The sequence below is a fragment of the Coccinella septempunctata genome, chromosome 2, assembly GCF_907165205.1.
Source record: "Coccinella septempunctata chromosome 2, icCocSept1.1, whole genome shotgun sequence".
In the NCBI taxonomy this organism is placed as follows: domain Eukaryota; kingdom Metazoa; phylum Arthropoda; class Insecta; order Coleoptera; family Coccinellidae; genus Coccinella; species Coccinella septempunctata.
In genome coordinates, this window is record NC_058190.1 from 54,184,206 (window position 1) to 54,206,054 (window position 21,849).

At 42.6% G+C, this 21,849-nt stretch overlaps 2 protein-coding genes across 2 annotated transcripts; one reads left to right on the plus strand and one right to left on the minus strand.

Moving 5' to 3' along the window:
- The first annotated feature begins 8 nt into the window (after positions 1–8).
- On the plus strand, positions 9–18,251 carry LOC123307192 (titin-like). Its single transcript, XM_044889409.1, has 15 exons — positions 9–3,267; positions 3,319–3,393; positions 3,453–3,494; positions 3,551–3,637; positions 3,688–3,801; positions 3,863–5,014; positions 5,085–5,270; positions 5,324–5,431; positions 6,817–16,374; positions 16,430–16,555; positions 16,720–17,048; positions 17,113–17,281; positions 17,331–17,489; positions 17,548–17,693; positions 17,753–18,251. The coding sequence occupies exons 1-15, from the start codon at positions 9–11 to the stop codon at positions 18,014–18,016; spliced, it is 15,774 nt and encodes a 5,257-aa protein (XP_044745344.1). The 3' UTR covers positions 18,017–18,251.
- A 237-nt stretch (positions 18,252–18,488) lies between these two features.
- Positions 18,489–21,248, minus strand: LOC123307824 (putative ammonium transporter 2). Its single transcript, XM_044890272.1, has 11 exons — positions 21,054–21,248; positions 20,803–20,889; positions 20,554–20,752; positions 20,311–20,456; positions 20,094–20,257; positions 19,844–20,033; positions 19,717–19,787; positions 19,398–19,455; positions 19,266–19,343; positions 19,032–19,210; positions 18,489–18,979 (listed from the first exon to the last, which is right to left on the minus strand). The coding sequence occupies exons 1-11, from the start codon at positions 21,196–21,198 to the stop codon at positions 18,605–18,607; spliced, it is 1,692 nt and encodes a 563-aa protein (XP_044746207.1). The 5' UTR covers positions 21,199–21,248; the 3' UTR covers positions 18,489–18,604.
- Between the last annotated feature and the right edge of the window lie 601 nt (positions 21,249–21,849).

Consider the following 21,849-nt stretch of genomic DNA (forward strand, 5'->3'; position numbering starts at 1 on the left):
AAGATGACATGGAGCTCGGAGAAATATCGAGCGCTCTAGAGGAAATGATGAGTACCAATTACCAATTGGAAAAACCTAACATAAACACAGATACTTCATCTATTGACGAGCTCATGACGCCGATCGAAGACTTGACAACTACAGTGCGTCATTTCACCCATTTCCATTTGAAAGTCGAGGAAAACTTCAAAGATATCCTGGACGTCGAGAAGAGTTTAGATACGACGATACCAGCCTCTACCGAAACGACAATGTCACCATTCTTGTTGACCGAGATTCCTCAGATTTCCGAAAAACCATTCGAAGTGGTTACCACGCTGGATGAACTGTTAGCGAGCGTTCCGTCACCAGCCTCTTATAGGGCACCAACTGTAGATCCTTTGTCGATCTTCGATGATCTCGATAACGAAGTTAAGGTAACCGTGGAAGATAACGTGCCAAGTGTTTCACCAACTACGACTTGTAAAGCGCCAAGTGTTGATGTGCTGTCCATATTCGATAATCTCGATAACCGTGTTAAGGTTTCCGTGGAAAATGCTGTGAAAGCCCCTAAAAAAATGTTGAAAAAATTGTTTGAAAAAAAGAAAACTACAACTACGCAAAGGACAACTACTACCACTGAGAGAGAAAGAATGCTATGGACAAATCAGGACGAGGTGATGTACCCTCTAGACATTGAAACTATAAAGCCTGGTCAGGAGGAAGAAGAAACGGTAACTTGTGTTGATAACGGAGGTCAGTGCGATATGTCACCGAGTACAACTCCAGAATGTGGATTAACAGCGAAAGGAAGGATAGCTCACGACGATATCAGGGATAACGAAACTGAATATTATGTGGATATAGTGATACCCTACGACACGGATGAGCAACAACAGTATATTGATCGATTCGAACAAGAAGAACCATCTTACTATAATGTCCTAGATAATTCCAGAAGAGTACAGAGGGAAGATGCGGATAGAAAGATATGGAAAGAGTTCAAATGGCCCGAACATAGAAAATATCAGGATTCAACCACAAATAGAGGAGCCCAAAATGAGATGTTGGTAGAGGAGACAGAGGAAGTGTCCAGTTCGGAATTGGGGCAATCTGATTCGGACGACAGGGAGATTTGGAAGGAATTTAAATTCCCAGAACATAGGAAATACGAAGGCTCTATAACAGGGTCTTCGACGACTACAAGGGAAATTGAAGTGCTCACTGAAGACGGCGGTTCTGCGATCGAAAAAACTGCCAAAGTTGAAATTGACGACAGTGCCGATGAATTCGAAGGATCTCTGACTACGACCGAAGATCAGATCGATGCGGAGGACACGGCAGAAGATAGGGAGATTTGGAAGGAATTCAAGTGGCCGGATCAGAAGAAATACAAGAGCTTAAACATCGAATCGTTGATATCGACCGAGAGGGAGCTCGAAGGTAAGACGGCGGACGAGAATGTTTGGGAGGAATTCGAATGGCCCGAAAATAAGGAACTGGGATCTTCCACTGAAAAGAGTACGTCAGTCTCGGACTTTGGCAAGAACATCTGGCGAGAATTCAAATGGCCTGAACATAAAAAGTACGGTGACAAAGTGACGACGGAAAGGGTGGGACAACCTACGATAAAAGAGAGCCAAGAATTCGACGAGTACGGAACGATGAGCTTCGCAGGTCTTGGCACTGAGGTCGCTCCTAAAAACACAGTTGGAGATTACGAATCCGAGCTGGGAATCCCGGAAATACCTCAACTTTCGGGTAATTCCGAATGGTCGCCTCCTGCCTCCAAAGTACCCCCTAAATTAGGAGGAAACACCCAGGCCGGTCCTACAGAAGGATCGGTGGAATGGAGTGAATTCAATTCACCATCCAACAAAACCACACCAAACAAATATAAGTACAAATTCGATGATCTACCGGCGAAGAAGAAGATCACACTGCCGGAAGGTGCATCGGTCAACACTGCTCCTATGGACGAAGCTGAAGCTTTCACGGATAACATGGAAAAAGCGACCAAAGAGGTTGAAGGGTTTAGGTGGTTGAAAAAAGACAAACTTCCCACTTCGGAAGGACCTCACGTTATGAAGACCGGCCTGTTGGAAGAGCTTCGTCTGCCCGTTCACGACACGGCCCATTTGAAGGTTATCTCACCGTCTACGCCGTGGACTGTTGAAAGTACTACCTACGACAGATTGGCAAGGAGCACAAGAGGAGAAATCGGGTTGTGGAACAGGTTCCAATGGCCAGAACATAAAAAGTACGTCGAGACTGTAGCAATCACCGAGAATGTTCCCCTGATGGAAACGGCGATCTGGAATAGAATGCAGGATTCCGCTCATGTCAGACTCGTCGAGAAAACCACCGAATCGAACAAAGAGGCCGAAATTTGGCGAAAATTCCAGTGGCCTGGTCACAACGAATACGCCGAAGGAAGAACCACGAGAGCGCCTCTCGTCACGGTGGAAAACAAGGAGAAATTTGTAGAGGACTCTTCTCAAATAATACGGACGGAACCTGTAAAGACGACTCGAAAGATCGAGACGACGGAAAGCGAAGACGAGGTTCTGCCGCATTTCGGAGGAGAGAAGAGGCACACGACGAAGATCATCGAGAAATCCTTCAGTCCCGAGGAACTGACCAGTAAAACTTATATACTGGAGGGCTCGGACAAGAAGACCACGACAGATATATGGGAAGCCTTCCAGTGGCCTCCACCCCGGACTCCCAATCCAGAAAATAGATCGGAATCGATTGTACAAGGTCCAATGGACGATTTTAACAAGATTGAGAATTTGACAGTCGTCTCCGACACGGAAGGCCAACAAGATAAACCAGATTCGTCGTTGGATCTATTCGCTTTTCCTCCTCACGACGCTAAAACGGAACATGACAACAATCTCACCATCTTGGATATACCGGTACCTCCTTTCCCTCCTCCGGAGGATTACGAGGAGTATTCCATGTTGACGTCGACGGATTCTTCTTGGTCGTACGACGACGTGAATCTCTTCTCCGAGCTCAATTTACTCCACGCGCAAGACATGAGTTCTACGGGAAGAGATACCTACGCCGATTTGATGGAGTCCTTGAGCTTATCCCCGGAAGGACTGTTTCCTTCCTCCGAGAGCCCCACAGAGGCCGCCTTGGAGGGTGGTACGACGGAATCCGATAAGAAGATGCCGTTTTGGGACCACGTGAAGAAGAAGATACATCGTCCCAAGACCACGACAACCGAAGGTTTTCCTACCAAGCACACCTCACCACCGACAAAATCCACAACCGTAGGTGAGTAACTGTGTATACGCTTGGGATGTTTGAGAAAATATTTGTTTTCAGGCGAACATTTAGAGCTCGTCGAAGATATAAGTTACAAGAAACACCATGGACCCAATACAGAACCATCCCTTAATGGTATTAGAGGCAGCTTTGCTTTTATAATGAATAAAATTAATATTTGACAATTTTTTCAGGCCCTATCAAGATACCGCAAGAGAGGACCATTCACACTCCAGGTATAACTTGATGCAACGCTTGGAAAATAACTTTGTCAACGTTATTAATATTTCAGTCAAAGAGAGCGAAGACGATGACAGTCTGTGGGATTTCAGAGTCCTCAGCGAAGAAGAGGTGGTCACCTTCCATTCCAAAACGAAGAGTAAGTAGGTGTGGTTTGAGAATCTCTAGAGTATCGATCGAAAATTTCAGAGCCCACCCACAAGAAGACCACCATATTCAGTTTCAAACCCATTGAGACGACCGCCGACGATTGGGAAGTCTTCAACGAGCCACCCAAGGAAGAAGTGACCAAACCACTAACCGGTAGGTCACCATCAGTTTCATTCTGCATCTTTGGTTCGAATTATTCGATGTTTCGTTGCAGAATCAACGGTAGCCAAGAAGAAAACCACCTTTTACGTCGTGATCACGAAACCAACGGAATCACCAGAGCCGCTCGAAGACGTCGGAGAGAAGGAGAAGCCGTTCAATTTGGAGCCTCCACCTCCCGTAGCTCCTCCGGGTGCCGTGGAGCAATCCACGGAATACTACGACGAGGAGGAAGGAGAAGAGTCTGCCACGCAGGACTACGAATCGGGTTTGGAGGCTATATTGTCCAAACAGGTCGAGAAAACGACCGAGCAGAAACTGGATACGACAGAGGAAAACCCGGATGTCACCGTGGGCAAGGTCGAAGACTTCGAAACGGTGACGTTCAGGGTTTCCGAGGTGTTCGTGGAGCGCACGGAACCCACGGAGTCGGAGATCGGCGAGGGCTCGGAGGAGAACGTGGAGCTGGTGACGTTCAGACCCTTCGAGAGTTACCCGACCGCCTCGATGACGGCCGTAGGCGAATCGGTCCAGGAGGTGATGGAAGATCTGAGGGAGCGGAACAGGGAGGGTTTCGTCGATTCGCTGCAGCTGGAGCAGGTCACCTTCAGGAAATCCCCCGTGGCGGAAGAGAAGGGATACGCCGAGCGTGTGATGCTGGACGAGGAGAGTCTGTCTTCGGAATTGCCCAAGATCACGCTTCCGGAGATGGATATAAGGAAGGGCGACAAGGATAACTTGCTGTACGTGCTGACGGAAAGATCCGAATCCGACTGGGACCTCGTGACAGGTGGGAAACCTTCGGTTACTGTCTCGGTGGGCGTGGGCGAAGGTACCACCAAGATCGTCGAGGGCGATCAGATCATGACGGAACCTTACGACCACCGGTCAATGTCCGTGCCCTTCAACGAGAAACTAGAAGGCGGGGCCGATATAATCAAGGAGATAAACAAGCCCAACGACCCCAACGAATCTCCTCCCTTGCCTCCGTTGTCAGACCTGGCCTCCGATTTTCTCAGGGAACAGTCAAGTTTGGGCAGGAACAGGGATCCGTATTCAGTGCTGGAGAGACCGCCGTACTCGGAGAAGGACATCGCGTTCGAGGACAGAGAACTGACGAGGAAGGAGGAAGATCAGAAGGCTCCCTTCACGGAGGAGAACGTGGAGGAGGATTACGCGACCGCGCTGGTGGAGCCCGACCTTCTAGGTAAAGTATACAGAATGTTTCGACACGTACCGCTCATAATTTTCATAGTTTAACCCCGTTTTTTCGGAAGAACCCGGACCAGCGTCCGAGGGCGAGGACTCGTGGAAGAAGTCCAAGCATCTGCTCGAAACCTCGGAGGGTTACTCCATGCTGGAGAAGCTGAAGAAAAAGTTGACCAACTATAGGGCCAAGCCTATCACGGCCGGTGGAGGAAACGAAGAGGGAGGAAGTCGCGGTAAAGAATTTCGAGTCAAAGGTGAGTGGGGATGACGTTTCGATTTGGGTTATTGCGAAAGGTTGTCTTTTTAGATAGAACGACTACCGAGAATGGTTCGTTTGGGATCAGCGTCACGTATCCTGAAGCCGTTGAAGCGGTCGTTGCTGTGGAACGCACCACAAAAACCCCCGAAACTCCTGGTGAGTATCGTTCAGGAGAAGGTGAGAGGAATATTTTCAATCAATCTTCCCATATCTGAAAGTAGAAGTATCCCTCTTCTTGACTCTACGCAAACCTTAAAGGCTCATACGCAGACCCAGGGTCGTTCCTAGGGTATACGCCGCCCGCGTCAGCCGCCCCTATGCCTACACATATAATCAAAGAGAAGACACAGAAAAGTAAAAACTGCATAGTGAATTATTAACCAAAATACTGATCCTACAAAAAGTCTGATTGCATATTCGTGATCTACGACCTCGAATCAGTCAGTAAAATGACCCGGGTCGATATTGCTGAATGAATAATTTTTTGTAAGGACTCATCATTTCTGTGGTGCAGCGCGGGCAAATAAGTAGCTGACGAAATTATTCAAAATTCTTTTTTTTTCATTTTTCGAACTATATCGACCCGGGTGATTTTTCTGACTAATTCGAGGTCGTAGATTACGAATATGCAGTTAGATTTTTCCTAGGGGCAGCATTTTCGGGAATAAACCACGTAAAGTAGGAAATTTCGAAAAAATTGGTCAACTTTGAAGAGCTATAGCAGCCAGAAAAAAGTCACTGGACATATGCTCATTTTTTTGGTGCTAGATTGATCCTTTGCGAATAGAAAAATCTAACTTTCATCCACCTACCGCAGACAGTTTAGATTTCATGATTTTTTCCGCGAAGGACCAAAATTTCGGATATTCCATCGATCATAACTTAAAAACTAATCCTTTCAGCAAAATTCTGTTTGCATATTCGTAATCTACGCTCTCGATTTAGTGAATACTCCAATTTTGGTGGAAATCGGAGAGATCGAAAATTTTTCAAATTTTTCCATACATATGTATGGAAAAATTGCGATTTTTGGAAAAATATTTGTGGCCTCCGATCGAAACCAAATTCATATTGTCGACTGATTCGAGGGCGTAGATGACGAATATGCAAACAGATATTTCTTGAAAAATTTATTTTTCAAATTATGGTCTATGAAAAATTGGAAATTTTGGACCTTCGCAAGAAAAAATCATAAAATCGAAACTGGTCGCGATAGATGAATGAAAATTGGGATTTTCCATTCGCGAAGGATCAATCTGTCATAAAAAAAATCAACATATTTCTTATTTTCTTTTTCTGGGTACTACAGCTCCTCAAAGTTGACCAATTTTTTCAAAATTTTCCACTAAAACTGATTTATTTCCTAAAATCGGGATTGCATATTCGGAATCTACGATCTCGAATTAGTCAATAAACTGTCGATATATTCGCACTATTTAATGAAACGGGATCGCGCAGCAAACCCACTAGGAACGGTCCTGCGCAGACCTTTTCTATCTCATTTCCATCGCCTGAAACAATTGTACAACCTAATTTTCCAGTTTCGAAACACGAAGACCATTCAACCGAGAAACACCTCAGAACCACACATAGAACGAAAGATAAATTCCTAGAGTTGATAGACTTGGAGAGTCAGTTGGAAAGAGCCGAAATGACCGAGAGTCCTATTGAAGAAGCTTCCACGATTCCTTACATGCTGACTCCAATCCCCGACATTGTTCACGGAGACAGAACCACTGAACTTTCCTCGTCCGAAAAGCTGTTGTCCGAGGGCATCGAAGAATCATCCGAGACTTCAGACGAAGAATCTAGTTCTGTCGGTGAACTTTCAACTGAATTATTTCCATCTGGAGAGGAAGTAACTTCTGAGATGGCTTTGAGTAGTGTAGAGTTGCCCCCTGACATTGAGGAAATCATAAAATGGGAGCATGACATAGAAACAACTGAGGTACTTGGTACTCCAAAGGAAGAATTATCGACTTCAGTTGGTACCACTCATCATGCAGTTACTCTTACCACGAAAATAGAGGAACCAACCACACTTGGAGACATCGAGAAGTTAATAGAGTTAGAGGGAGCTTTAGAAGAACCTAGCAAGATCGTATCGACGAGTCCAGCTCCTGTCGAAAAAGAATCACTCACAGAAAGTCCATCAGAAGTTGTGGAAGAGATTCTGAGAACCTTAGATGAATTCGAAATGTCTCCTGAAGTCTTCACTGAGTCGAGTACAGAAGAATTTCCGGTTTCTTCCACACATGGTACTGATGTTGTCGTCCCCGAATTGATAAGTGGGACAGAAGTAACTACGGAGGAAACAGAAGCAGCAACAGAAAGACCTATACCAGAATCAACATCTTTAGAGCCAACGTCAACATCATCTGATATTGTTGATGAAATATTGAGAACCCTGGATCAATTTGAAATTACTCCTCGACCAAACGCAACTTTGGTGACGGAAAAATTCCGTTCGACCCATGGCATTGATGAGGTCAACACTGAAGTAGAGTCCGAGGCAGAAGTACCAGAAACAACGATCGAAATTGAATTATTAACATCTACAGAACCCTCAGATATTGTGGACGAGATTGTAAGAACACTAGGTCAGTTTGAGCTTACCCCTGAAGATTACACAGAGTCAACGAAGAAAGAATTTCATTCGACACATCCCGAAGAAGAAATTAGCGCTGAAGTGACAATTAAAGAGCACGAAACGACGAGTGAAATGGAAATTCTTGAATTATCAACGTCCTCAGAAGCACCCTCATCAACGCCAGATTTGGTAGAAGAGATTTTGAGAACTTTAGATAAGTTTGAGGTGTCCGCCGAAAGCTACACAGAATCGATGAAAGAAGAATCGTTGTCGACACGTAGTGAGGTCAGTGACGAAGAAGTAGTTGGGACAACAGTCACCCTTGGACAAGCAGAAACAACTAGGGAAATAGAGGTACCGGATCTACTAACATCTTTACTATTTACTGAAGAGGATCATATCCCCACTTCTTCAGTTTCATCCGTTCATGCAGTGACTTCGAGTAGGCATCTGGTGACATCACATAAATTAAAAACGACACCAAATCTTGCAACTTCTCCTGCTTCGACGACCAGAGTGGATGAAGAAGAATTTCTGATCCCAACCTCTGTTACCGAAAAGAATACATACACACATACTTCTTCCCAACCAGAAAAAGTAAAAACTGTGAAAAATGAACAACATATAGAAAGTGTGAATGAAGAACAAGACGAAATAGAAACAAATTTAGCGCATTTACCGAAGGATAGGCATGAAACTAGTACCATATGCGAGATTTGTGACCAAACTGAGGAGAACGAAGTTTCAACGGTGATTCATAGGGAATTTTCTTCGGAAAAAATGCTCGAGCAAGCAGATGAAAAATACTCGGAAGAAGAAAAAATAGAAGAGGAAAAAGAAGAAGAACTAACTAGTTTAGTATCCATCGTGCATACCACAGAAAGAACAGCTTCGGTAGATGATGGACTCGAAGAATTCGATGCCAACTTGATGCATTTACCAAAAGAAACTCACGAAACTTCCACGATATGTGAGATATGCGATGAAGAATCTAGCGAAAGACCTGGTCATTTGGATGAAAACAACGCGAGAATATCGACTAAAAAACCAGAGAAATTGAAAGAAGTGAAGTTGTACACTTCCAAGCATGAGACGATGACATCTACGTTACCACCCAAAATTTCACATAAAGAAGAATCGGAACAAGAAGAATTCGATAGCAACATGCACCATCTACCGGAAAATACCCGACACGAAACCTCCACCATCTGCGAAATATGCAGCGAAGAGGAAATTGAGCAATTCTCCACGTCCACTGAGAAGAATATTGTTACTTGGAAGTCGCACCAAGTAACGGAAAAAATCCCACGAACCTCTGCCAGAGTAGAAACTACCTCAGAACTTACCAAGCACGAAAAATTGGAGCAGGAGGAATTCGAAAGCAACCTTCATCATTTACCCGAAAATCGCGTGCCTGAAACATCCACCATCTGCGAGATATGCACCGAGGAAGAAGAAGAAAGCATATCTCAGACGCCGTATCTCTCCAAAATTACCACATATGAACCCTCTGGTCGTGTAATCAGTGGTGAAGGAGAAACTACACTGGCCCAAACTACTATTCGAAAAAATATTGCAACTGTAGAATCTTCAAAAACCTCTGTCGGTCTTGACACCACCTCAGAACTGACCAATCACGAGAAACTGGAACAGGAAGAATTCGACAGTAACTTTCACCATTTCCCCGAGCAGAACCTACATAAAACTTCCACTATTTGCGAAATATGTACGGAGGAGGAAGAAGAAATAAGTGTTACAGACATACCTTCGTTTTCGAAGATATCAACAACTAAGGCACCTGCTCATGAGGTTAAGTCCTCTCAGAGCCCCGGAGAATCGGACAAAGGGTTTGGATTCAGTGAAGAACTCCCTGAAGGAATCACCGAATCTTCTGTAGTAACTGTCATTGAAGGAAACCTTGAAACAACCAAAGGATTAACGTATAAATTCGAAGGAGAGGAAATCCAGCAAACCATGCAAACGACCAACGGAAACGTCTTCAAAATGGGACAGCACATTCCAACTCTGGAAGGAGTCACTGGTGTAGAATCTGGCGTAACTACAGGATTCCAGACAGAAGGAACAACTGCAAAATACACAATCGAAGAAATAGGTATAACCGAGGCTCTGACTGAAATCGAAGAATCAACTTCCGAAGGGCATGTTTCTTCTGAACGCCCAGAATCAACTGCTGATGAAGGCTTGGAGGCAGCAAAAAATATTGAGCATAAGTTGGAGGAGACCATCAAGATACAAGACGAGTTAAAAGCTACCGAGCATGAGGAATTAGAAACCACAATTTCCGTGGAAGAAGAAACGGAAGAATTGAGAACAACACTAGTGGAAATATCTACACAGGGTGAATTTAGTACTGTGCTCGATCACAACGAATCCCACACAATTCCCACTACAGAAGAGGGCTTGACAGAAACCACCGAAATGCCTACAGAGACAAATTTCTATACAGAATTCAAATCATCAGTAAACATCGAGCTTTCGTCCTCTGAGGAAAATTTTTCAACTCATGAAGTTTCAACGCCAGAGGGTACGACAAAGGAAATGGTTGAAGTTCTTCAAGAAATAGAGAGTGTTGGTGAGAAATCGAGGACGAAAACTGAAGAACCCTACAAAATAACCACACCTTCATCGGGTGTGTCTACTGCTTCTTCGCAAAAGGAGCATACGATCTTAGAAGTTACAGAGTCTGGATTAGAGGATCTGGAAGAGAGGGGAACAACGCATCTAGCCAGTGACGTTTCCGCTCTATTAAAAAACATTGAGGATATCCAGGAAGAACTGTTCATTTCGACACTAGGAATGAAAGATTTCACGGAATCAGTGACTGTAGAAACATTGTTACATTCAACTGAAGAATCCAGCTTAACTGAATCGGAAGAAAAAACAACTTGGTCAGTAGAAAAAGAAGAAACTGTTCCTATGGAACATGGTGGTACCAGTTCTGAGGGAATAGGAATGAACGAAACAGTAGGAGGGGCAGAAACCACTCTCGAATCGATTAAATATGAATCAGAGGCAGTTTCATCCCAAAACGTATCAGAGGAGGCAACCTCAACCGACTTCTACACACAAATCCCTTCAGAACACTTTGAGTTAAGCACTACTCTCGAGTCCATTGGGTCAGAGTCAGTATCAACCTCAAGGCATAAAGGAACAGAAGAAGAAGGCTCAACAGACTTCTACACAGAAGTTCCTTCAGGTAACTTTGAACTGAGCGTACCTGCAGGAAAAGAAGAGACTACTCTGGAGCCAACTGAATCAGAATTGTCTTCAGAGCACAAAGTATCAGAAGAGGAAGCCTCCACAAAATCTCATACGCCTTCAGAACATTTCGAGTTGAGCACAGCTGCAGAAAAGGAGGACACTACTATCGAATACAGTGAGCTAGAGACGGAATCAACTTCGAAGCATAAAGGATTGGAAGAGGAAGCCTCCACAGACTTTTACACAGATATTCCTTCAGAAATTTCGGAGATCGAAGTTACTGAACAAAAAATAAAAACCACGCACTCGGCACAGTCAGAATACAAATCATCCTCGACACACACAGAAGGTGAAATTGCCTCAGATTTTTACACAGAGATACCTGTTGTAACCCCCGAATTGGAAATCACCAAAGGAATAGAGGGGACTTCCGTTGAGTCAATTCATTTGGAAACAGGGTCAACTTCAAAGCTGGAAGAATCTGAAGAAGAATTCACCACGGAAATAACTTCGATGAAACCAGGAATTACCAAAGGTGAAGAAGAAATAGAGGCTTCTCCTGAATCGACCCATTCACAATTACAAACAATTTCAGCTACCAAGAAATCAGAGGAAGAGGATTTCCTTGAATTGTCTAGAGAAATGACATCAGAATCTCAACCTGTAGAAAAGCCAGAAAAAGACATATCTACAAGCACTCCTTCCTCCGAGGCCAATATTCCTGAAGGTGAAGAATTAACCCATTCACAATCCCAAACAATTTCAACTACCAAGAAATCAGAGGAGAAGGATTTCCTTGAATTGTCTAGAGAAATGACATCAGAATCTCAATCTGTAGAAAAGCCAGAAGAAGGCATATCTACAAGCACTCCTTCCTCCGAGACCAATATTCCTGAAGGTAAAGAATCAACCCATTCACAATCACAAACAATTTCAACTACCAAGAAATCAGAGGAGAAGGATTTCCTTGAATTGTCTAGAGAAATGACATCAGAATCTCAACTTGTAGAAAAGCCAGAAGAAGGCATATCTACAAGCACTCCTTCCTCCGAGACCAATATTCCTGAAGGTGAAGAATCAACCCATTCACAATCACAAACAATTTCAACTACCAAGAAATCAGAAGAGAAGGTTTTCTTTGAAATGTCTAGAGAAATGACATCAGAATCTCAACCTGTAGAAAAGCCAGAAGAAGGCATATCTACAAACACTCCTTCCTCCGAGACCAATATTCCTGAAGGTGAAGAATCAACTCATTCACAATCACAAACAATTTCAACTACCAAGAAATCAGAGGAGAAGGATTTCCTTGAATTGTCTAGAGAAATGACATCAGAATCTCAACCTGTAGAAAAGCCAGAAGAACACATATCTACAGGCACTCCTACCTCCGAGACCCATATTTCTGAAGGTGAAGAATCAACTGCGATACTTTCCAGTGACATATTGTTATCGGAGAATGTCGAAAAAAAATTGGAGGAGTTGAATAAAGCAGTGAATGAGTTCTTAGTGACGACCCCTAAGAAAGGATCGATCGGAGATTTGGAGGAAATCAAAGATCAGATAACGGAGAATTTGATATTGGAGAAGGAGTTAGAGGAGTTGAATAAGGAGTTCAAGGAAATGATGCAAACGACCTTATCTGTTGAGGATCTTATCGAAGGACTGGAACAAACATCTCACAGCGTAGTTAAAGGCACTCTGGAAGAGTTTGAAATAACGACAGAGGCTATGGAAAAGACTGAAGAGATCACTGAGGAAACTTATTCTTCAGAATCGGCTTCAGGAAGTACTGAACACACGGAAATCGAAGGAACAACTATCGTGAGCACAGAAGGTGAGAAAGGTCACGAGGTTGCAAGTACATCTATCGAGGTTACAACTTTAGAAGAAATAAAAGAGAATAAGACGGAATTGAGTAGCGTGAGCTCTCCTGGAGAAAAATTTACCACGCCGATATCGTTCTCGGAACTAGAAATACAACCTTCCTCTGAAGAAATTGGAGTAAGTGAAGTTACACACAATGAAACGTCCAAATTGTTCACTGAATATTCTGCAGGGGAGGATGTGACTGCAACCATGCATCGAGAAGTAATAACTGAAAAATCTTCGTCTACTGAACATCATACAACAAAGGAACAAGAAATTTCGACGAATTTCTACACCGAGTTCGTTTCAGAATCGATTACGATGTCATCTTCTCCCACTGAGGAGTTTGAGGGAAATGAAATGACCTCTGTGAGTGAAGAAGTTCATCATCCAACTGAACAAACTCTCGCAACATCGCTTACATCCAGCGAATATGCTCTGACTGAAGGTTTGGAGAAAGAGCTAAGTGAAATTCCCACACTTCCGTCTACTAAAGAGGAATTTACAGAGTATAGCACAGAAAGTCGGGCGTTAGGGGATAAAATCGAAGAATTAAAAAAAGAGTTTGAAGAAATAATCAACGTCACTATATCTAGTGAAGAGCCTGGCATGGAGGAAGAGGAAAAAATCGCCGAAGAAAATCTAGCAACTGTTTATGAAGAAGAAAAACCTGAGGAAATCACAACTCCTTCAGCGATTCCTGAATTGGAGCTCACAAGTGTTTCTTCTGAATCTTTCGAGGGACTTGATGAATTTGAAGTGACTACGGTACATGAAGGACAAAGTGAAAAAGTCCTATCTGATAAAATAGATACGAAGTTGGATGAACTGAACGAAATCATTGGCGAAATCTTGAACGCCACATCTGCGCCCGAAAAGCATGTGGAGGGAGAGGTTGACCTGGAAGAATTTACAGAAAGTGACATACTTGAGAAAGAACTAGAGGAACTGAATAAGGAATTCGAAGAAATTCTGCAAACTACGTTGTCTTCCGAAGAAATATTGGAAGGTATTAGAGAACCAACTGAAACTGTTGGTGAAAATGAACCTAAACATAGTACCACAACATATACTGGTATAACACACGTGGCAACTGAGTCCACGAAAGAAGAACTGAAAATTTCTCTTGGTAAAGAGTCAACAATGTCCTCCTCAGAGGAGTTAAATGAAGCAACCCATAGTATGGTGCAAGGAACAACAGAGATAGAAACAACAGTAGAATCAGAATCAACTATAGGTGATGAAGTAGTAACAGAGAAGGAAATATCGGAAGACATGGAAAGCGGCACAAATTTTTACACAGCAATTGCAACTTCTTCATCAACTGAAACTACAAGAGAAAGGGAGAACATGGAAGAAAAAAGTACAGAAGTCCTTATGGCTGAAGAATCAGCAACAATATTTCCAGTTGCTTACGAGAAATCGGTAACAGACAAACTGGAAAAAAAATTGGAGGAACTTGACGAAATCATCAACGAATTCTTAACATCCACGCCTAAGATAGAGATAGTGGAAGAAGCCCTCGGAAATGAAGAACATAATACCGAAGAAGAAGACTTTGAAAAAGAACTGGAAGAACTGAAACACGAATTCCAATTGATGTTGAGTACAACTATTTCCCCTGATGATTTATTGGGAGCTGTTGAGGATGCCCTGTTTCCAACAACCGAAGGAGCTACAACATCGGGTGGCTACGAAACATCATCTGTGGCTGCCAGTACTGAAGGCGAAATTGGGACAGAAGAATTAAGTCATCCAACAGTGGTTGAAAATAATACTGAAACTTCTCACGAAGGAACAATTGGAGAAGAAGGTATAATCCATACAACGATGAGTGAAGCTGAAAAACATGAAGGAACTTCAGAAGGTGCAACAGTAGAAACAACAGAAGGTGAAGGACCTTTGGAAGTAGAAACCACGGGAAGTTATGAACTTGGGACAGAAGAATTGAGTCATACAACAGTGGTTGAAAATAATACTGAAACTTCTCATGAAGAAACAATTGGAGTAGAAGGTATAACCCATACAACGATGAGTGAAACTGAAAAACCTGAAGGAACTTCGGAAGGTGCAACAGTAGAAATAACAGCAAGTGAAGGACCTTCGGAAGTAACTCTGGAACGTCATGAACTTACCACAGTTCTAGGTCATGAAACAACTGCCCTTCCTTCCACAGATAGAGGTCCTGGAAGAGAAGAAGAAAGTACTCTCGAAATCGAAAGACCCACAGAAATAACACATCACATCGAGACGGTATCTGGAACAGCACATGTGTCCCATCCATCGACTTCGGAAAGTACGGAATTTCCAGAGAAAATTTCAACTGAAAAGGCGAGATCCTCAAGTGAAGGTGGAGGTGGACTAGAAACATCTGAAGTAACAATTGTAGAAGTTAATGAAGGAACAGTTGGCAAAATTACGGAAACAGAGACTCAGGAGGTGTCACATTATGAAATTCTCTCTGAGGAAAGTGTCCTAACGTCCTTCGCCAGTGAAGTGCATGAGGAAACTTCAACATTGTCAGAAGGAATATCTACAGAAGCAGAAATCTCTGGTACAAAATTCCCTGAGAAGAAAACCAAAGTGACAGAAAGCTTTGGAACTGAAAAAACAGTGAGTTATTCAAGGCAGAGTGAAAAGGTTGGATCAACCTCAGAAACAACAACCAGTAAAGGTCACGTCACGGAGGGTTTATCAAGCATATCTTTGCTCACTACTCTGTTGTTGTCTCTAGTCACTTCGACCACGCAAACTCCGGAGAAAAACAATACCGTGTCAAGTCAGTTCGCGCCAAACATCTCAGGGCCTCAAAACATACCCAAATGTCTGGTGGTGTTCATCACAGGCGAGAGTCCGCTTCTACCTTTGAACGGGACCAAATGGGTTCCATCGGAATGTCCACGTTTGGGTGAGGAAAGTACTACGTCTCATGCTCTCGACGTTACGACGTCAGCACAAGAAACAACATCGATATCCACCACTTTAGAAAGTGCCATAGGTATTTCTCAAACTCCATCTGATAACGAAACTCTGTCCAGTACCACAGAGCTCGTAACGACTACCTTGGTACCTGTCGAAGACCTGCCGGAGATCAGAACCAAGAATTACGTCGAGGATGGATGTGCTGAGGCGGATTTCGAAAATAACAACAAATGCTTCTGTATGCTCGATCTGACGGTCGACCACGTGGCTGTGGTCCTGGAAGGGGGCAACTCTTCGAAGACGAACAACGTGAAATGCTCAAAGTTCCTGAAGGTGAACCAGGGCCTCGTCATGAGAAACGACACGATGGCTGCGTTGAAGAGGTCGCGTAGGAGCTACCTCTACCTCAAGTATCTGAACAGGCAGAGGAGGGAGACGGTAGAGTATAACAAAATCGACGAGGTGCTGGCCAACGAACTGACCGCCACTTGCACCGGTGCGTAAGAATCGATGTTGGTATGCTCGAATATGTTGTGCATTATTTTTTTTAGACACCACGATATATAGCGCCACCGGAGGTACTGCTACCATACCTTGCGTCTATAAGGACGAGGTTATCGAGAGGGAGCACTTTATGAAGTATCTTTGGACTGCAGATGGGGACAAAACGATCATCTGTGAGTATACGCTCCAATTTGGTGAGGCATTTCAAGGCCTTCCATGTAGATATCAACTGGAATAATGTCAGGCTTAGTATCAATCGACTGTTCGTTGATTTGGTCGATCCAATCTATTGGCTTTAGGATCTTCAACCTGCTTATTGGCTAATTCCTTCTTGTAGTTTCGGACAGAATACGAGAGGCTACAGACGGAGCCCTGAAGATAGCCGAAGTGGCGGTAGATGACGGAGGTAACTACACCTGTTCCATAAACCGTCCCTTTGGCAACACTGACTCGGAGCACAAGCACTACGTACACGAGCTACTCGTCATCGAGAAGCCGATATTCAAGGTCAAATCGACCGTCATGTACGTGACCGACGATACCTGCTCGCTGAAGGATGGGGACGTGGTGCACGCCTACCTCCCGAAGATGCTGGAAGACTTGCTCTGCGGCATCCACAAGAGGGTCTGCAAGGTGGAGATGGAGCGACCTAGCTGCATCGAAGAGGTGAGTAATCGACAATCACTCTGGTAGGAAAAATTAGACACTGTTCATCCTTTTGCTTCTATAGGAAGGAACAACCTACCTCACTGTGAAGTACGTAGTTACTTTAGACGCTATAGCGACCTTAGTACCGTCGATTTCAAGCTCCGAATGCGACTTTAACTGCCAAATGAAAGTGATGGGATCTTTGGTATCCCTTCTTATAAAAAACGTTGAAACTACGAGCGTCCTAGATGGTATGTACCTGCGTCCATATAGATTCGTATGACTCTCTTCAATTTTCAGTGATCTCCGAAATACAGTCTTTCAACCACACGTTTAAACCGAGAGAGGTCAAGTTTCCGACGGATCGGTCGGCCGCTGAAGATGCCTCTCTACTGCCGAAACTGGTGATCGGGTGTCCCTCTGGTTTCGGCATCCAGAAGTCCACGAATAAGATATGCGGTGAGTAATATCTCTTGTTGTTAGATCTTTGGATTCATGAGAGATTTTCTCTTCGCAGTTGCCTGTCCTAGGAATACCTACAATTCCGAGAATAGCTCCATTTGTTCGCCTTGTCCCAGGGTCCATTATCAGCCTAAATTAGGATCTAGTAGTTGCATAGAATGCAAAACGCCGTTCGATGATAAGGCCTGCGTCGGAATGATGGTGGGTACGATAAGTTTTTATGAAATTGCTACCTATAGCTCTTTATTACCCATTTCCAGTTTGCCAATAAGACTTTCTTGATACTCTACGTGGGGTCCAGCATAGCAATCGTCTTCTTCCTACTTCTGTGCATTTTCTGCGCGCAGAATTCAACACAGGCTGCGTTCGGTGGTACTCAGAAGAAGAAAAGAGCTCAAACGCCCAAGAGACGAAGAATAGGCAGAAAAGACGTTGAAGATCCCGCAGAGAAGCCTTTGCTGCCCAAGGATCCCAGTATACCGAAGATTGTGAAAGGGCCCAAAGTACCACCGCCAGATTTCTGAGCAGAAAGTGGGGCGGAAATTTGAAATTTGTAGGATTTTGTTGTAGGGATTATTTTGGAATTCTGAGGTCCCCCTTCCGATTTTGAGGATTTTATGGATTATTCTACTCATATGGTAGCTGTAAGAGTGAAAATGTGTAATTTATACTTAGATCTATTTTTATTTTAGATATATTCAGGTTTATTTTTTTTTTGTATTTTTTATAAGTTCGAATATAAGCGCTCATTTTAGAAAATGTTGAGTTTTATTGCACACCCAAAATATCGTTGAATAACAAATGTTAGGGCCTAAATCGAACTATCAAACCACTATCACTGAGAGTATTAACAGAAATACGATTTCTCCTAAAAATCTCAATGGCATATAGCTTAGATATTCTAATAATCTTCACTTTCCTTTTTCCTTAAACCCTCGGACATTTAGATATAAATAAAAAAAAAATCAAGAAACAACAAGGTGAATATTTCACTCCTTTTCGATTCAACAAAGATTTATTTACAATTTCAAAAACTTCATTATTATCCCCATTATTTTTTCCTTGGTTGAAATCTGAAGAATTGTTCCTTCGCAATTGGAAATACTGGATCCCTAGTTGACCCAAGTTAACGTCGATACAGTAGTGTCTGCAGTACTCATATTCCTAGTGGGAGGTTCATATTTGAATATTATACTGTTTTTGGTTCCATTCACTTCATTCTTCACGTCTTGTCCATTAGAAACATTCATCTTCTTCCTGAATCTCCCTCTGGGTATCAGAGATTTGGGTGAGTTACATCCCAGTTTCTTATTCCTCGTCAAATCGTTCAGAATTTTCGATAGACGGTATTTCTTCGTTTTCGCCAACTTTTTGACCATTTCCAGATTCTTCTCGTGTCCAGGATTGTAGCCAATGCCGTTCAATTTTTCTATTTCGCTGGTGTCGTAAACACTTCTCAGTGCGGATAAGGCCCTGGACACACCGACCTGAGGGTGGAAGAAAAATAGCAAAAAAATCAAACGACCACAATCAACCTACGTTGCCGTGTCTCACGAAGTGTTCAGTTAAATCGGCGCCTAACAGCTCATCCTGTACCTCCATCCTTATCCTGACGAATTGATTTATGAGCCAGAGGAGGATGAAACTTGATAGTATCCCCCACGTCATCAGGCACAATGCTGCCAACGATTGAACGCCAAGAAGATACCAACCACCACCTAAGAATATTCGAAATTTGAGTAAATCCAGATGTACAAGGCAATTTCTACTTACCATTCAGCAGTCCAGATCTTCCACTTGTTGTGTCCAATGGATAAGGATTCTCTGCGAAAATTCCAACAGCTAGAACACCTGGGAAATGCCATTCTATATAATGCAATCAATAAATATTTACATTAGGTTTACCCCAAAGTCCCGATACACCGTGAACAGCGCTGGCACCTACTGGATCATCAATACCTGCCTTCGAATATCAGATTTAACTTGAGTATGACATCAAATAACCAAAAAAGAGTATTAGTTTTTGATGGAAAAGTAAGAATCACAAGCTATTAGCAAAGATTCGGCAAAACACCTACACCAATTTTGGATGTCGGTTACCTAACTTAAACTCGTCGTATCTTATGATATTTTTGTGGAATTTTTCATCGTTATAGCAGACAAAAAAAGCCACAGAGAAATACATAAAAAATCAATGCCTTGAAAAAAACATATCCACTCTTACCATATCGAAAAGAGGCATTGACAAGCAGGTGAATAATGCTCCTGCAGCTCCTACGATGATTGAATGCCAACCTAGATAATGAAATTTTGAATTTGAAGTCTCCGGGATTTATAAAATCTCTCCCTACCTTTGTAAAGGAAACAACCTGCTGTAACTGACACCAAAGAACCTAAGATGCCGTTGATAACATCCATAGCATCCAGTTTTCCTTTCAGACGCGACAACGAATATAAAATACTCATGGTTCCGCCCCCAAATGATGCCATCATTGTCATGACAGCTGCTCTAGCTGCGTAGTGCCATTTTTCACCACTGAGCTATTCAAAAGTCAAGATAAAAGTCGCCTTAAAGGAAAAAACAATAATTTCGAGACCTACCCCATATGTACTACCAGAATTGAAAGCCAACCATCCCCACCAAAGCACAAATAGACCCATAACGGCATTCACAGGATTCCCCAAAGGAAGAGGCTTGATTCCATTGTCGTAGCGACCTAGACGTGGTCCCAACATGATAGCACTGGCCATAGCGGAACTACCACCTGATGAAACAAAAGCTGAATTGAAAGCTCATACTTTATATCTAAAATTCTACCGATAAGATGAACAGCGCCAGATCCTGCGATGTCTACCACTCCCATCTGTTTCAAGAAACCATGTTCACCCCACATCCAGCCAGCTGGGATGCAGTATATGGCTGTGTTGAGGAAACTGAAGATGCAGTAAGCTTTGAAATTGCATCTGGAAGAGATCTCATAAGTCTTGTATATTTGACCATATCAAAAACTTGCTCCTTAACCAATTTTCGATCAGAAAAAATTCAACTATTATCAGTTACCGTTCAGCCATAGCTCCACTGACTATGGTAGTTGCCGTAGTAGCAAATGAAAGCTGAAATATGAAAGCTGCGTATATCGCTCCTTTCAGTTTTTCGTCCAAGGGTGGATCTACAAAGTAATCCCCAAAAGCAATAAATCCATTGTTCATGGGACTCCCTCCAAATGACATAGAAAACCCGAAAAACCAGTAGGTTAGTCCTATAACAGAATACGGTTGTTTGAAGGTAAAATTCATTAAACCTACTCACCACCAAGAACTATGTCCACTACATTCTTCATCATAATATTCACTTCATTTTTTATGGATACGCAACCTGATTCTAGCATTCCGAATCCTGAAAAACCAATAATTGATCCATTAAACCTTGAGTGTATAGAGGAGTTCATGAATTTTATCAAGTTCTTCTGATTATTTTTATGATGAATAAGTCTGGTGGATGCGCCAAATATGTGCTTCTTGCTGCCTCAAAAATTGCGAAAAATTAGAATTACTGCTTACCAGTTTGCATCGTAAAAATCATAAACGCGCTGGTAATTATCCAGTTCGTATCCTCCAAACTTATATCGTAGAGCCATGGTATATCTGTGTTGTTTTTCACTGATAGGGCCGAAATATTATTCGAACTCATCCTCAGCAGATTCATCTACTGATAATGTCCAAGAGATCGCAGTATTTCACACAGATCATCCGAAAAGTATGTCGTGACAAGATGTTTTAGTAAACAAGTAAATTTTTAAATGTTGACCTTCGTAAAATATTCATTGTCTTTTTCCCTCAATCTATGTGCATCGTGTCTATTGTGGGATAGAAATGTCCAATTTTATTTCCAATTGGACCTCTAATTGGAAAGTAATTTCTCGTCGTATGAATAGAAACATTCATGTATTTAGTAACTCTTCGAAGTTTTATTCGTGTTTGATGAATGATGATGATAACAGTAAATTATTCATCATTACTCAAAAAACTTTTCATTTAGATAATGAACAATGACAATAATTTCTCAAACGATTAATTTCACGAAAAAGATGCCTTTAATATTGTCATTACTTTTCTGAAGGTGCTTTTTTTGAACAATATCCAAAATACTCGATCTAGACAAATTTTTCTTATATTCTACGAGTTGAAAGTGTAAGGTGAAACTTTCTAATCATTGGCAAGGACGAAATGAGGGTAATTGTGTTTCTTGTTTTATTTCTACTCCTATTCATTTTATCCTTCAAGTTACATATATTCAGATATTATACGATGAAGAGCGTTTGAAAATGTTTGACCTGAAATGCGCATTCGCCATTTT